This window comes from Cyanistes caeruleus, chromosome 7 (assembly GCF_971803275.1).
Source record: "Cyanistes caeruleus chromosome 7, bCyaCae1.hap1.1, whole genome shotgun sequence".
NCBI classification, from domain to species: domain Eukaryota; kingdom Metazoa; phylum Chordata; class Aves; order Passeriformes; family Paridae; genus Cyanistes; species Cyanistes caeruleus.
Window position 1 is genome coordinate 21890253 of NC_141707.1, and position 16369 is coordinate 21906621.

The following is a 16369-nucleotide window of genomic DNA, read 5'->3' on the forward strand; positions in this document are numbered from 1 at the left end:
TATACTTAGTATTCCATATTTTTCTCAACCGTTATGAAAAAGATGCTTTAAGAATGTAGAAAGTATTGAGAGAAATATTAATGGTTTGGCTTGTTTGCATGGATACTGCAGAACTACCATTTGCATATGGTACTGGCATTCTGGCATCTACCCATGGAGTAATCAAACTTCATCTTGCTGTTTTATTTAGCTACAGATCTGGCACTTTCATGTAGGTCAAAGTCAACATGCTTTAAATCAACAGAATTACTTCTAGCCTATTAGTATATGACTTTTATAATTTGGAAGAAACTATGTATTACATCTGTGCTTCTAAATAGATGGATATTACCTCCAAAACACCTTGATCTACATCACATTATTTATGAACTGTAAGACATGGTACAGAACACTCTATTAACTGAGTACTGATCTTAGTAAAGGACTAAGAACCAGAAAGTCCCATATTTTTATCCTGCTCTGAGAATGAGCTCTTGCCCTACACATCTGATAATGTCCCTTTCTCTGGAGTCAGGGAAGAATCTTGTTGCAAAAGATCCATTAAAGGAAATGAAATCTTGAAATCGGAGAACAAAGTGTAAAAAACACTCTGGAAAGGAGATATGATAAAATAATTGGAAAAAAAGTTGTTCAGAATCAAGCAAGAGTTTGAGAGGAACAGGTAGCCAAATAAGTTACAATGTTAGTAAAGCTGTGCAGAACATACCTGTTTTTGTTAATGGGCTAGAGAACAGCTGCTGAAGAAGTTTGTTCTCTGAAGTTCGCAACACCACCACTATGTCAGCAGGAAGAGTGTCCCTGTTCTTCTCAAGGAATGCAGAGGCATCATATAATACCTAGTGTGGGAAAACAGAATCAAAAACTTTGATGAAAAGGGTTAGCCAAAATCTGCTATGTTCTTTAAAATGTGAACAGTCAGGACGACCAAGTAGACCAGTCAGGTTGGTCTGACCATCAAATGAATTCTCTGCAAAGGACTTAAAAGGTTTGCTTAAAAGTGAACTATAGCAGTGCATTCAGAATGTAAACTGGCTATACAGAGTACCTATATTCATAGAATACCACTGCATATCAGATTTGGTTAAATGGCTTAAATCCTGTTGCGCTATGCTTGGCCATTTCGAATGATTCTATGCATTATACAATACAAGAGAGATATGTCATTAAAGCTTAAGTTGATCATTTACGTGATGTAAGAAGTGGTTCTCAGGTGGTCACTTTCTATTGGTTGTCTGCATCAAACCTGTGATCTATAAGTAGAGCTGCTGGAGGAGCAGTAATAAGTTGGACACAATGCAGGTACATGAAAACAGCTTCTCATGGCACTGAAAATCATATTATGAAAATAAAACACTCCTCTCTTTCAATTATTTTAACTGTTTTGATTAGGAATCAATGCCTGGATATTTGGATTAATTTAAGTATCAGTTATTTTTTCATGTTGTTTAATTGCAATAACTTTTTAGAGCTGTTTTATTATCACCAGCAATATTCCTCTCTAGCCCAATTTCCCTGGAGTCCATTAATTTACACAGAAATTGCACGCTCTCCAGCAACAGAAAACTGGACAGTATTGTTTTTATTATCTGGTCATGTGGGTACAAAGAACTAACTAAGACTGTACGAATTTCTTAACAAAACAGAAAGCCTGACCAAAGTTACTAGAATGTATCTTAAAATTTTGGAGTCTTATAATGATCCAGAGATGAGACTTAATTTATAACTACATAAAACATGGCTATTTCAGTTTTGTCTATGAACAAATATTTGGGCCTGAAATGACAAGCAAAGCTCATGTTAAGGTGAAAACTGGATTGTTACTCCTCATATAAAATAATATGTGAATGTGAACCTCTGAGAACAAAATAAATTAGGTGTTACAAAGTACAAGAAAACATCTCTACTAGCAAGTCCCAATCTTTTCAATGCACTCTATCGGATTTTAAGTTCTGTTACAGATACTGGTTTACATTGCTTTTCATGCATATACTTTATATACACTCTCACAGAGAGCTACTGTGGCATTCACACGCTGTCACCAAGCATGTAGCCTGCCCTAGCTCCAGAGTCGCTCTTTTGAAACTACTGTAGTACTGGCATTTCTGAAGCCAGGTTTCTTGCAGAAAAAAGTGCTTACTGTCTACACAATCTGTGTAAGAGCCCTAAGGATAGGCTCCAATATTGATTGTTACACATAAAAATTTCATTGTAGAGTGTATGTTTGCACAAACTTTATATTTTTTTCTATAAAAATGAGAGGGGAAAAAAACATAAAGCAGAAACTCTGGAAAAAACCAAATAATGACCATACCACTATTATCTGAACTAAATAAAAATCACATGACTTTACCTTTCCAGCATAGTGCTGAATACCAAATGAAAGTTCCACTCCTTTTGGTCTCCAAAAGTATTTGCATCGTAAGTTATCTTCAAATTTATCTAGACATTGAGAAAAGATGTTGATTTAAGTGACAGAGTGATTAACTACAATCTTCATCCTAATTAGTTTGCTAAATTGCTGCTCAAGAAGTCAGAACTGCTATAAACACATATTATCAGATTGCTTAGAAATACCAAGCTGTCACATCTGAATGGAACAGTTAATTTAAAACTAGCCCAGTAAGACTGTCTTTCAAACATCCCTGTTTGTGGATGCCTTTGTGCATGGAAAAATACAAAGTAGGAAGACCCAACGAGAAGATGTGACAATTTCTCACACTTTGCAATGAATTTACTTATGTATATGCAGGGATGAGTTTATTTCTCAGACATACGTACATTCAAAACTGTGCATCTCTCGATCACTTAAATGTCTACTATTTATATTTTCTCTATCTTCCTTTCTGCATTCATTTAGCTTTGTGCATCATGGTTTAAGGATATGCTAATGTTCTCAGTCTGGAGGACTCTACAGACTCTCTGGACTTCTACAGGAAATAAGAACCTTCTCTATAAAACCTCTTCTAAGGATACTTTCTGTTTCCTGTGATTACCCCTAAAGAGCTGACAGAAAAAGGAGCACCAGTTTCTAAGAAAAATGTCTTTTATGACCTGTGATATTTTGTAGGCTCCTTAGTATTTTGTAATGAAATTAGAGCTAACACTGAGGGCCCAGGTAGAAATTCCTGCCTGCTGAGCCAAGGAAACATCCCTGGAAAGAAGCAGGATCCAAAGGAACCCATGTTAAAAAGGATTAGTGTTTATAGTGTGAAACTTGCTATTACACTAATTTACCTGAACAAGTAACTAGAGATCTGAGACCACAATCAATTGATAACATTCTCTGTCATGCTGAGTATGTAAGAAAATATTATCAAAATATTTTTTCTAATGTTAGAATCTATTAATATTTTTGTTAGGTTTTTCTTTTTATTACCACTTCAGCTTGTGTATTACCATTGAGCTTGTGTTTAAAGAAAAAATAACTAAGTTTGGAATTTCTGGGTACTGAGACAGAGTGGTGGAATTAATGATTGTCTGGCACACCTGGACAGGGCAAAATATCCCACTTTGCTGTCTGCTTGAGTGCTCCTGCTGTGCTGCATACAGATCAGCAGTAAGGCCAACCAGCACTGGACCAGGGAAAGCACCTCTGGAAGTAGAAGTCTGATATTCAGTATCAACTGAGTTATACAACTCACAGGGAGGCAGAAAACTTATGTACACCAAGGAGGAGTGTTGAAGGTCCGCCCTGGAGTGTGCTTGTCCCTGCCGTTGCAGCCTCCGCTCGGAGGTTCCTGCTGCAGCCCATTTCCCATCCAGCCCGCCCGCCATTACCCCGTGAGGGAGACGCGGCCGAGCTCGCGCCACAGCGCCCCCTGCAGGCCCAAGGGAACCATCGCAGCGCCCCCTGCCGGCCGTGACTGTAACCACACCAAGGGCAAGCGCCTGCAGCCGGGACAAGGCGCTCACCGTGGGTTTCTGGTTTGGCTGGCTGTCTTGTTACACAGACACATATCTATAGATACATTAATAAAGAACTCTTATTCCTTTTCCATATCTTTGCCTGAAAGCCCCTTAATTTCAACGTTACAATAATAATTCAGAGAGAAAGAGGTCATATTTTCCATTCCAAAGGAGGTTCCCACCTTCCATGGCAGACACCTGTGTTTCAAACCAATGTTTTTCCATGGTAGAGTGGAATTAAACTACAGTATTTATTCTATCTGTAACCTGAATTCCAGTTTCAGTTCAGCCTAGCAATAGTGAAAAATCTTGTACATTTAGTGTGCAATGTAACTGGAAACTGTCATTTTCCTGTAACAGTTTAGGTCTCTGTGGCACATTCCATTGAAGGAAATGGAACTCTATTCCATATCACAGGGAAAAATGCAGCTCTAGTAAATAAATGCAAGACAACAACTTTAAACATGGCATGCACTGCATATTTTAAGGCTGGCACTAAAATTTGTCAAAATAGATGTAAAATATGCAAGGAAATACTCAGCCAGATGGCACACCAGAAATAACACACACTTCCTATTTATGACAAGATAATCTGGAGTGAAGCAGTATTTTCTAATTGGATAAACACGGGGCTAGGAGCCTAGGAGGTCCAAATTTTACTTTTAATGCTACTCACAGGGTGGTCCTGAATACAAGATTCTACTATGTCTCAGCCTTCCCTTCAGTAAATGGGGATAAATACTGCTTGATGTGCCCCATATACATGGAAAAGACACAGGATATTTCCTTGTAACATTGAAAAAACAGTAAGCCCTTGACCCCTGATACTTAAGACAACATTTCCAGTTTTAAAAGGATAGAAAACATATAAGCAGAGAAAAATGATGAAACACAATGCAAAACTTAGTACGTCACACGAAATGACACAGCCTCAGGACAACTAGGGTAGGAAAACTTGAATAAAGATGACACTGCACTTAGAATACATTTGTCATTTCCCAGACCTTTCCCAGAGTTTTACTTGCACATACCAACTAAAGTGAGGTCTGTTGCCTGAGGAAATCGACTTTCTTCGTCTAGCAGAGACAGGAGACCCATGGGCTTCTGAAGGAACATATCTAGAAGTGGACGGTTGTCCTCATACTCCACTGTAGTGGCATCAATTCCCTCACTCTGATATTCCATCTGAAAAAGTCATCAGCACTGGTTTAATACTGAAACAGTAAAAGCAACATCGTCATCATCATTAGGGCATTTACGATGCACAGCAATGCTCTATAGGCCACAACATTATTTACAAAACTTCATCAGAAAGATGTCATTATGTCACATTTAAATCACATAATTATTTTATAAAGTACTCCTGAATACGATTATGGTGTAGGACTCTGGATTCAGCTAAGCCTCAACAGAGTTGAATTTACCTGCTCCAGTGCAAAGATATGTTGATTGAAATAAAACTGGATCTGTTCATTAGCAATGTTTATGCATAGCTGTTCAAAAGAATTTCTTGCGAAGTTCTCAAAGCCAAATATGTCTAGTATCCCAACATTCATCCCACTTTCAGCATTGCTGCATGTGAAAATACAAACAAAATTAATTATGAGCAACACCAAGTTAAAATAAAAATAAACTTGGTACCTAAGATTGCATAAATTATTCACTCTGCTGCAAAAATAAAGGAGGAAAAACGTGTGTGAACATAAGACAACTTGTGCATTTGCTCAGCATTGCTAAGACTTCTTTTCCACTTGCTTCTTGCAAATTTCCATGAAGAAGGCAGGAAAATCAGTAAAAGACACTTAGCAGCCATACCGAAACAAGGGGTTTCAGTAGGCAGATCCCAAATAAAATCCACTGTGTGCTCCTCCAGGCAAAGAGAAGGTGTCAAGGTTTAATGGTATGTTTTTGCAACACTCATTCAGAAGGATAATTACCAAATCTGCTGCTGCTACAAGTTAGACTGTTAAAAGCCCATGTGCTAACTCAAGTACACTCAGTCACTACCAGAACTGCAAGAAATGGACGAGAATATGTCTATATGACATAGTGAAGTAGCAAGTAGAGATCTCAGATCAGAGGCATTTTTCACATCACCTGAGAGGTTCCCTTGTTTCTAAAATCTCTACAGCTTCTTCAAAAGATCAAACCAGCCAGATCAGTGCCTGGCAATGAAATCATAAGGATGCACAATATAATGTTTCTGTAATTATAAAAAATAAAAAAAAATAATCACATCTCAAGTAGCAGCACAATAATAATCTGTTTTCTACATTTACTACTTGCTTACAAAAGCAGGAAGACTGCGAGGACTCTGAACACATACTGAAGTTTTTCAGTGTACTTCAATTATTTATCAGCCTTTTGTATGATTTGCATGTTCACAACATACGAATCATCTTTTAAAAAAATTGTACAGCACTTCCACCACCCGATTTCCATTGACTTCTGCAGCTAAATTCTATTCAGCTCTTTGAAAATGATGGGCTTAATGTCCTGGAAACAGGATTCAGTATCACAGCATGAAAGCCATTTTGAAGCCTTAGCCAAAATAAACACAGCACTCTTTCTGCAAAATCAAAAATATACAAATGGATGAACCCATCAGACATATGCACAGTAAGTACACATGATTCAGTGATGTGTAACTTGCCATATATTTTTATCTGGCTGAAGCAGCGTATTAATACGATTCACAATCCAACTGAAGAGCCGGCCATAAAGTGCTTTCGACATGGCATCTCGCACGTCCACTGCTTTGTCCACGGTGTTCGTTCGGATAATTGTCTCCCCCCGTGTTACAACGCAGTGGGAGGTTAGGGCTTCTTGAAGCTCTTCTGACCCAATGCTTAGTAGTGCAGCAGCTAAAAGACAGTTGAAAAAGACATAGAACTGTGATTCTGCAGTGGAAATCACCAGCATTGGCCAGCTGCTACCATGAGTCAGTGACTATCACAAATAGGGTCAAATTGCATATACAGAATTGATAATGTTAAAAAGTGTATACCATTATCTAAGGCTTCTGGGTTAGGAACCTCACTTTTATCTGTTTGGTGTTGTGAAGTAATAGCAGCAAACTCAATGTTTCCAGTATTTAAGATTCCAGTCAGTATTCTGTACACTGAATACACTTCCTGTAAAAGATGATGAGAAGCACTTCTAAGGAATTCAGTTAGATCATATTTAAGTTTAATCATATTTAAGCCATGAAAGAAAAACATGGGCACTGGAATGGATATTAAAACTTGTAGCTTTCTCTGAGATGAAGTTGTACAAGTTCAAGTAAGCTTCTATTTATACAAGAAATAGTGCAACAGAACTGCCTAAGTACTAACTGGGATCTCAGGCTGGTCTTGCCTTCTGAGTGGGGGGCTTTCACAGTTCACTTCTGTCATAACAAGATTTTGTGGCTTGCAAAATTTTGTACATCCACAAAACCAAAGGGCAGCACTGGAGGTGGTTTTCCTAAATAAGGTAAATAACGGTTTAGCAACTGAATCTCTTACCTCATCAGTAAATCCTATAATTCTAAAACAATGCTGAATTGCATCAAATTGTCTTCCATAGGAATCTTTAGTAACAATATCATGCATTACTCTTCCAGTTTCATTATCAATGTATCTAAACAGAGCGGGAGAAAGAAAGCATCACACGACCACATATGTCAATACAAGCTCCAGTGACTTAAATGCAAGTATCTCAGTAACTGGACAGAACATTTATCTCAATAACTTTCAATTATATAGTTTGAGGCTAATTCGTAAGAAGCTTTTGTTTCTGTTGCATTAATATCTGCTTATTCTCTGTTAATGTCAAGTAATGTTACCAACATTTCACACACATCCTTCACCCAGTACAGATCAGACACACCCAAGGTACAAAAACCAATTAAAAGTTTCCAAAGCATATTCTGTGTTCTGCCTGAAGCTGTAGCATTACGTTAAGAAATCATAAGGAGAGTTGTCTGCATTTGAAAGTGTGACAAAATATCTACATAATGAGCTTGGTTCTTCCTCCTCCTGTTTTAATACTTCAACTTCTCAAACAAATGCAAATAATTTAATGCCTTAGTGTCCATCTTCTTCTCACCTTGGGAGGATTAAAAAAGATCCTTAAGGAATGGAGAAGGATTAAGAGAGATTTTAAGGCATCATACTGAAAGCAAGTGCTGATCAATAGCTAATTACAATGAGCAGTTAAAACAAGTGAGTGATAGTTACCTAGGAGGCTTTTCATCAGGAAGTCTGTATTCAGAAAGTTTCTTCTGATGATAAAGGCCAGCATATATATAATAAAATATATGGAAATTTTTTTCTCCCCTGAAAAAAAAAAGTATCCTTTTAAAGCACCTGCATTTATTCTTGTGGCATCTTGTACAATGAATGTAAAAGTAGTTCTTATCATGAGCTCACTGAAGCAAGGCACTGAAATCTCCCACTTGTTTTAAAAGTGTAGGATCTGCAGCTATGAAACACAGAAAACCCAGTGAACACAACATTTCCCCAAAGAATTTAGTGGCTCTGGCTTCTACTCCTATAGAACAGGACTACTGTTGTCATAGCACTGTACAAAGGATTACTTTTTTAGCAGAAGAAAGAAAAGTATCCAAACCAGAGAATTTTTGATACTTAAATCAATTCAAACACTACATAAATGCCATAGGGCAGACAATTAATATACCTACACAGCCTGTTTTATGACCCTTGATTTTTCAAGTAGATATTCAGAAATCTTTGCCCCCATTACAGCTCCTGTAGGTGTAAACATCATTTCCAGATACTTCCCAAAGCGACTTGAGTTGTCATTGATGGCAGTGCAGGCATTTCCAAACGCTTCAACCAGAGGATTCACTTGAAGAATTTTCTCACGCAAAGCACGGTTATTGGCCTTGACAGAAGAGACAGAAATCAAAAGGATAATTAAAATAATATAATTCTTACCCTCAATCTGATTCTTGCTCCAGAAGCAAAGAATCCTTTTCTTCCACTTGTATGGAATTAGGCACTGTGCTAACCTTTCTATTTATACAAGAGATCCAACAAACTGGTAAGAAAATTTCCTACAGGTAGCAAAATACAGAATGTTCTTTCTCTGCAATTGTTATACCTTTGATTTGTTTTGTAATTAGGGTAAGAGTAGCAAAGCCACAGTAGACGAAAGATGTCTACTTAGGGTTAAGCTGGCATGGTTAATTTTCCTATTATTTTGTGCTAACAGCATTACTCATAGCACTTAATTGTGTAAGAGCTTCTAAGATTAGAGCCAAAGTAATATTTATTATTATTATACATTATACATTTATATATATTATACATTATTGTATTAATAAACAGTGTTATGTGTTATATGATAAACACTGTACATAACTACAGGTACTGAACACTCAGAATTTGGCATTTTCCCTTTAAAAAACTAGTGACTGGCTTGGTGTGAGTCATACTCTTGCATCTTAATTCAATACTCTCACATGCAGGATTACTATGTTCCTATATCAAGTGTGACAATTCACACAAACAACTTTAAGCATTTAAGATTAAACAAAGTGAACATTGGGGTAGGGTTGGGAGGATTTCTTCATGATTTTACGTAATTGGCTAGGAAATACCTTTCCCAAGAAGGTCAAATGTTGGACGATCAGATGGGCACTTTCTGTCTTTCCAGCACCACTTTCCCCACTGATGATAATGCACTGAACACACAAAACAAAATATTTAAGTGTATAGTTCATCACATGCTCGATTTCTGCTATTACTATTCCTACCTGTTATTTCATGTTTAGCACCAAAACTACAGAATACTTTAAGGGCCAACTCCCTTCTGAAAGGAGAGACCAGCAAAGGCTCAGTATAGTAATTTATTCCCTAGATTACTAAAATGCATCTTGCAATGCCTGATCCCAAGGTGCATGTGTGAAGCAGTGACTGAATTTTGAAGGGCCAGAACGCATAAACAAGTGACCATGTCTGAGCTCACTGCACTGACTTCATATGAATTCATATGAATCACAGGGTACAGCTGTTTTAACACACTGAACAAAAGTTTGCTCTGAAAAATAGTCTTTAACAATAGGTCCTGTGTAGGGAGGCTATTCCGCAGGTGATGCTGATATTCAAGCAAGAACAGAAAATTAGCATCTAAACGTTTCAGCAAAATGAGCATCTGTTCACTGGGTGATTCCGGGAGGACATAGCCACCTTCTTCCTGCACCAGCAGTCCTTAACATGTGGTATTTCACAGGCTCTTCAAAAGGCTTCCAGACTTAAGAGACTACCTAGAATGGTCTGAATCACTTTCCTTCTCTCTGCTGTTATGCTTCATGGGCAACATGGAAGTTGCAAGCCAGTTCTCACCTGAACACTGAAGAATGCAGAACATAGTTTGAATCCTACCAGCATTTATTATTTACCCTTTTTTCTCCATGTATTCTACAAGTACAAATATTTTTCTACTTAAGGTATAGTATCAACTGACATATAATTAAAATGTTAACACTGAGCAGTTGCACAGGTTCACAGGTTTTTATGCAGACATCTGAAAATTACTTGCATCATACTGTGAATACACAAAATTCTTGGCTGGGAAAAGATACAAGGTCCTAAAATACTTGATGCAATAGCCCTTTGTATAGAACTGAGCTTTGTGAAAAGGTTTGAAAGATGCAGCAGTTATCTGGTGGTACCTTGTGGTGCCTGACAGCAGGTACAAGGAACAACTCTACATAAATTACTATACTGAGCCTTTGCTGATCTCTCCTTTCAGAAGGGAGTTGACCCTTAAAGTATTCTGTAGTTTTGGTGCAATATGACATTTGCAGCTCATTTATTTGCTTCCTGTCAGTTATTTTTGCTCTTGGAAATAGGTACCACTATTACACTACCTAACTTAATTGCTTTTGTGTGACTAGGGAAGTCATGCACAACAGTTTACAGAGTTAAGGCTCATAAGTCCTTTTAGAATTGGTCAGAATTTGACTACTGCTTCAGAAGAAACAGTAGACTGAAGCAAACTTTCAAGTTTCACAGGAAAGAAGAAAAAAAAAGAAAATAAGAGAAAGCTCAATGGATAAAACAAAGAGAATCAATACATTTTTCACATTTTTCAGTCTGGCTACAGTGCTTATCTGGTGCACCTTTATATATATAATACTGGCCAGGTAACAGATAAACAAGCTCCTGTAATACTTTGCAAAGAGAAAAGAGGAAACTGAATTAGATCTGAATGAAGATTATTTCAGAAAGAGGTACAAAAGTTGCACAAAGTTGGCCTGACAAGCTGAGGTAATTACTAATCTTTTTCCTCAGATAACAATTTCTCACATAAGTTAGTCTACATGAGTACATGTTTTGTTTAATGCCTTCATCAAATAACATGTAAGTCATTAAAGAAGTATTAATCACTTCCCAGGCCAGCGTACTTCCACATAATCAGTAAAGCTCCCTTGTATTTGTCTTATTTTCTTTGCATTTTCTGATTTAAGGCTTTTTATTATTTTATTCTGTTTTTGTGATGTTAAGAAAATGTTTTCTATTAACTATTGTGTAATGTGCAGGGTAAAATCAGGAGGATTTTATAAACAAGAATAATTATTAGCCTTCAATATTCATGTCCACACAGCACATCAAATTACAAAGAGTATGAAGTTATAATCTTAAGAATGTAGTAAACTATTTTACAGCATGGTATTTTATTCTCATTAAAATCATTGCTATATAATTGGATTTTTGTCCTTATTACATTTAGAGCCATACTTAATTTATTTTACTAAAAATTTCACTAATGGTTCCTATTTTTTGTGATTTAGCATCTTTTTGCAACAGAAAAGTGGTTCAAACTATGTTAATGTGGTATGGCATTGAAAACCTTCTATTTTACACAAATGAACATTACTGAAATACCTAAGTCAAGACAGGCCTAGAATCAGTGTGCAGCACTACCTTGCTGCTGGAGTCAACAACCAGGATTTCATGAGTGTCCAGGGAACTATACTGGTCAGGTACCTCCATCATCTTATTTGACCTTTCAGTCTCTTTCATAACACTGTGTCCTCTTCAGAACTCCCAAATCTGATCAGATTTCTACTCTGGTTTTGCTGATTTAGGAATAAAAGGCTTAAAGAAAAAATACCCCAGAATACAACATAACAGAACATTATTCACAGTCCTGTAGCACAGTGGCAGTATGATTAATACCCAACCTAAACCAAAATTAGCAGATTCTTACCTGATCCTTGCTGAATGTAACCATGCTTTGGTAGGCAGCATCTGCAGAGGCAAATATGTGGGGGGGGTTTGATGAACGCTTCACACCATGGTAAAGCTTGGAGAACTAAATTTAAAGAAATACACACAATAGTCAAAATATGCAATTTAGCTACATAATTAAGAAAAGAAGACACTATCATCTGCCTGTTCAATAGAAAAAAGTTGACTGTTATACCACAGAATTTCCACTGAATCACCTAGAGCAGGAGTGGTAATTTTTGGCACTGCCCAATTTCCAGAATACAAATTACATCACCTAGAATGCATTCTGATGTTTCCTGCACAAGACAATGAAGAGAACTGTATCACAAGGAAGAGAATTTCAAACACAAGACTTCAATCAAGGAAATAACCAATTTATACAAAAGAAACTTACACTGAATCTGAATTCTGGCCCCCTATCTGAAGCCCTGATTTAAGCATCCAAGATATTTCTAGCCTTCCAAGTTATTTCAAGCTCCACCTCTCTTCGTATTTGTAGGGAATTAAACTGGCCTTTATGTTTATAGCATTTTTTTTCTGTTAAGCCAGAACTAACGGCACAAGACATGTAATAACCCTCAGTCAGAGCAATTCTTTGGGAAGCAAAAACCTCAGGAGGTTCATATAACCATCTTCTGTTTTGCAGAAGAAAATCCTAAATGCTAGACAAGAGGCACAGATGTGCCTGGGGTAATCTCTGTCCCTCCAGAGGAATTTGTGCCATCAAGAAGTGAATGAAATCAAATGAAACCAAATTTAAGAAACAAAACAAAACAAAATAAATTTTTAGCCAGATTGTTCTGGAAAAAGAAAAGGCTGAGGTTTAGTCTGTGCTCCTAACTTCCAGCATCACTTAAGTATTTTAGCTAGTAGTGTTAATATAAAATGTAAAGCAACTTCCATCTTCAGCTTGGAATCTCTCTTACCTGGGGAGAATAAATGCTGAGATTCTGGAAGGGGTTCAAGGCTATTAAAATGTCTCCAACATAAGTATAAATCTGTAAGTCAGCATAACGTTTTTGCAGTTGATGGATAATTGTATCCTGAGAAGATTACAGAAAGTTTGATAGTTATGCAGTATTTTCCCATTTAGGAAGATTTTTGTAAATATACTGAGAACACTGTTTAAGAAATATTATATATTATTATATAATATATATAATATTATATATATATATAATTATTATATTATATATTATTGTAAGTGTTTCTAACTAAACTTTAAATGCCAAACCCACAAAATCAAATATTTTCAAAATTCCTGCTAATGTCATAAAACTAAGTTAAATGGCAACTTCTAATTGCAAATTAGAATATTTTCTTATATCAGACTGAGAAGAAAATATTATGAAGAGAAAATGGTGGTACACATTATTGCTACACTTCATAGTACATGTCCATTTAATTGTTTTTATTTGTCCATGAAACAAGAATAAAAATTTTTCAATTCAAGGATTAAATTTTAAGTAAGTATTAAGCATTTTTAAGTGGTAAAAGACTGTTTAAACAGGACACTAGCACAATTTAGTATTATGTCTTTTTCTTGCTGGCATGCAATTTAAGGATTATCAACACCAAAATTTAGATACTCTGAAAACAGGTGATACAGTGAAATATAAAATTAATAGTTTTACTGCTTTTTATCGAGAACCAGTAGATAATACATTATCATATATAAATCAATAATTTTAGAAAAAAAATCACTTAAATCTAGATCTTTATGACTACACATTTTAGGAAACTCACAAAAATAATTTAAACTAGCATCATTCATAATTAAGTTTTTCCACATAATAGTATTCACTGCTACTTCTTTTATGCTACTGCATAGATTAATGAAGTGAGGGCAGGCGATCTGTCATGTGAGAATTCCTTTGCCTTGGTGAGACAAAAGATTGCAAGAAGGAAATATTTTCATTCTGCTAAGAGATGCCTAAAAGGTACAGTTGAGGTACAGTTGTCAGAAGCTGCTACTCAGACAGTACAGTACCTCATTGAGAACTTCTAGATTTACCAGATCATCATCTAGAGAGTACTTGTCAGCTCTGTCCACATGGTAAGGTCTTCTAGTATGTATTCGTTCATGCCTGGAAGTTGTTAACAGAGCACCAGTATTAAAAAAGTGTATTAGAGACAGCAAATATTAAGATGCAAAGGGAAGTCACAGGTGAATGTTTTTATCATGCAGAAATACAGACACACTCTCTGAAATGGGTAATTTTGCTAGAGATATCCTTTTATAAAAGCAATAGATCAGCTTGCTCTCCAGTGTACTACCTGTTTTCTCTTTCACAACATATAACCCTATCTATTTATCAATGCTCAGTGAAGATTTACTGCTTACAGACTTACTACTGCTCACTCACACTCAGTAAACTAAACAGATTCTTCCTCTTTTCCCTTCCCTCCTTGCTCTAAGTTAATAAACTGCCACTCAGTTTAATTAAATGCTACCCCCACATGCCCAGCCACAGTACTGTCATCTAAAGAAGTTATAAGAAGCAGTAAGTAGTATAAAATCCTACTGTTACCTTGATGTATGCCAAAGTGCCTCCTCAGATGACCCTAGATGTGGCCCAAAATGTTTTTGAACCACAGCTGCCATCAGACTCTAAATTGTAAGGATGTTCAGTCAGCTTGTCTCCAGAGATTTAAGCCACACAACAAGCAGCAGAGACACACTGTCACATAACCCCTTTATAATCAGATTATACTGAAGGAATCTTTGAAAATGCGGTGTATATGTTTCTAAACAACACATCATGTTGAAACGAGAACAAATTAAGAGGCTGAAACATGTCTTCCACAGAGGGTGTGAAATATGAATGCTGTAAGCGCAACTAGGCTTTTCTTTACAACAAACATAATCAAAGCATAGTAGAAGGACACCCACCGAGATACAGTCTGCATCCTGCTGAGTAACATTTAGCATTGATCCTCAATGACAGTCCTTGACAGATTGTTTTTGCATTAGTTGCCATGTAGGAAAGTAAGAGTCACATGATCAAGCATCCCAAAACAAGACTAAATATTATATCAAGCACTAACAAAACAGTACCGTAACTTAGCAGGAAACACTTGTTTATCTGTAATATTCAAAGTTAATATGAATATGTAGCAGGCTTCTTTAATCATACCTTCATATGCTTTTGTAATCCTATTTTAAAAATTAACATTGAGGCATTTGCATTTCCCCCCTTTATGTACACTTCTATATTTCAAGCTAATCAGCTTTCATTCAGTAAAGAGAATGTTTTCATATCCAAGAGCTATTACATCATCATCATCAGAACTCTTGCAAGGAAAGCCTCTCATAAAGAGGAAGGAGAAGAGTGTTAGTCATGAGTACAACTTCCCTGATAACTGTGAATCACATAAAATGATCATATTTTTATTCCTTTTCCTCATTTCCTTTTGGCTACTCAATGAGTTTTAGAAAGCTATTCTTTAATGATTTATTTGAATTGTTGCAAACTGTTTTGTCATCTAGGAAATGAAACAATGGGAAGACAGCAAGTTTTGCTGACAGTCCCACTACACTCCCACAGACAGTAGTTTGCTTTATGTTGTACATATGAAGCAATGAAAGAAGGACACAAGAAGACAAATAAGAAGGTATGAAAGAAAAATTGTTGTAGTGGGTATTATTTCTCATGGGCAGCATGGTGACATTTGAACTTGTTCAAAATTCCATTCAATAAATCTTCTGTTTCATTGTCTTTGATTAGGTATTGGGTTATGGGTCCTTTTTGGGTGTTTTTTTTTTGAGTCACTATATGCAAAAACATTACACTTTGCTGACAAGCCAGATCCTCAAAGGAGTAAGAACGCATGATGTAGTACTGGGGTTTTTAAGTGTTGTTTCCCTTTCAAACCAGAATTCAACCTCTTATTTTATTGCATAGAAAAATACTGTTGTAAATAATGTAAATCATCTAGAGATGGGAGCACCCCTTGGTCTACAAATGAAGATTTTAATATTTGCTTTACTTCATGAAGATGTAACTAACAAAGCAATGGCTAGACATTTTAGCCAACATAACTTATCTGTGAAGCTTTTTCTTCCTGGAGCAAAACATCATAGCCACAGTACTGAATTGCACCAAACTGCAAGTAGGGACACATCTACCGGAGGTGCAAGAAGGAGGGGGAAGAGGGCACATTCAAACCTAAGCATGTCTAATAGCAGAATGGCTTTGTAAACTAATCTGTTATCTGAT

At 36.4% G+C, this 16369-nt stretch overlaps 1 protein-coding gene across 33 annotated transcripts in view; it reads right to left on the minus strand.

Annotated features, from left to right (window-relative positions):
- The window catches only part of MYO3B (myosin IIIB), a 205671-nt gene that overhangs the window by 98855 nt on the left and 90447 nt on the right, over positions 1–16369 (minus strand). For 17 of the 33 annotated variants that reach the window (XR_015288939.1, XR_002865919.2, XR_015288941.1 and 14 more), the window contains 13 exons: positions 14140–14236; positions 13076–13192; positions 12127–12231; positions 9512–9595; positions 8591–8793; positions 8127–8225; positions 7413–7527; positions 6914–7040; positions 6560–6770; positions 5331–5478; positions 4938–5091; positions 2351–2439; positions 707–836 (listed from right to left, as the gene is read on the minus strand). Coding sequence is in view for 25 of the 33 variants with exons in the window: in XM_023931028.2 (XP_023786796.2) it covers positions 707–836; positions 2351–2439; positions 4938–5091; positions 5331–5478; positions 6560–6770; positions 6914–7040; positions 7413–7527; positions 8127–8225; positions 8591–8793; positions 9512–9595; positions 12127–12231; positions 13076–13192; positions 14140–14236 (1679 nt within the window). In the remaining 8 variants the exon portion in view is untranslated. The remainder of the gene's footprint in view (positions 1–706; positions 837–2350; positions 2440–4937; positions 5092–5330; positions 5479–6559; positions 6771–6913; positions 7041–7412; positions 7528–8126; positions 8226–8590; positions 8794–9511; positions 9596–12126; positions 12232–13075; positions 13193–14139; positions 14237–16369) is intronic. The other 16 variants (XR_015288937.1, XR_015288942.1, XR_015288943.1 and 13 more) reach the window with 4 other exon arrangements.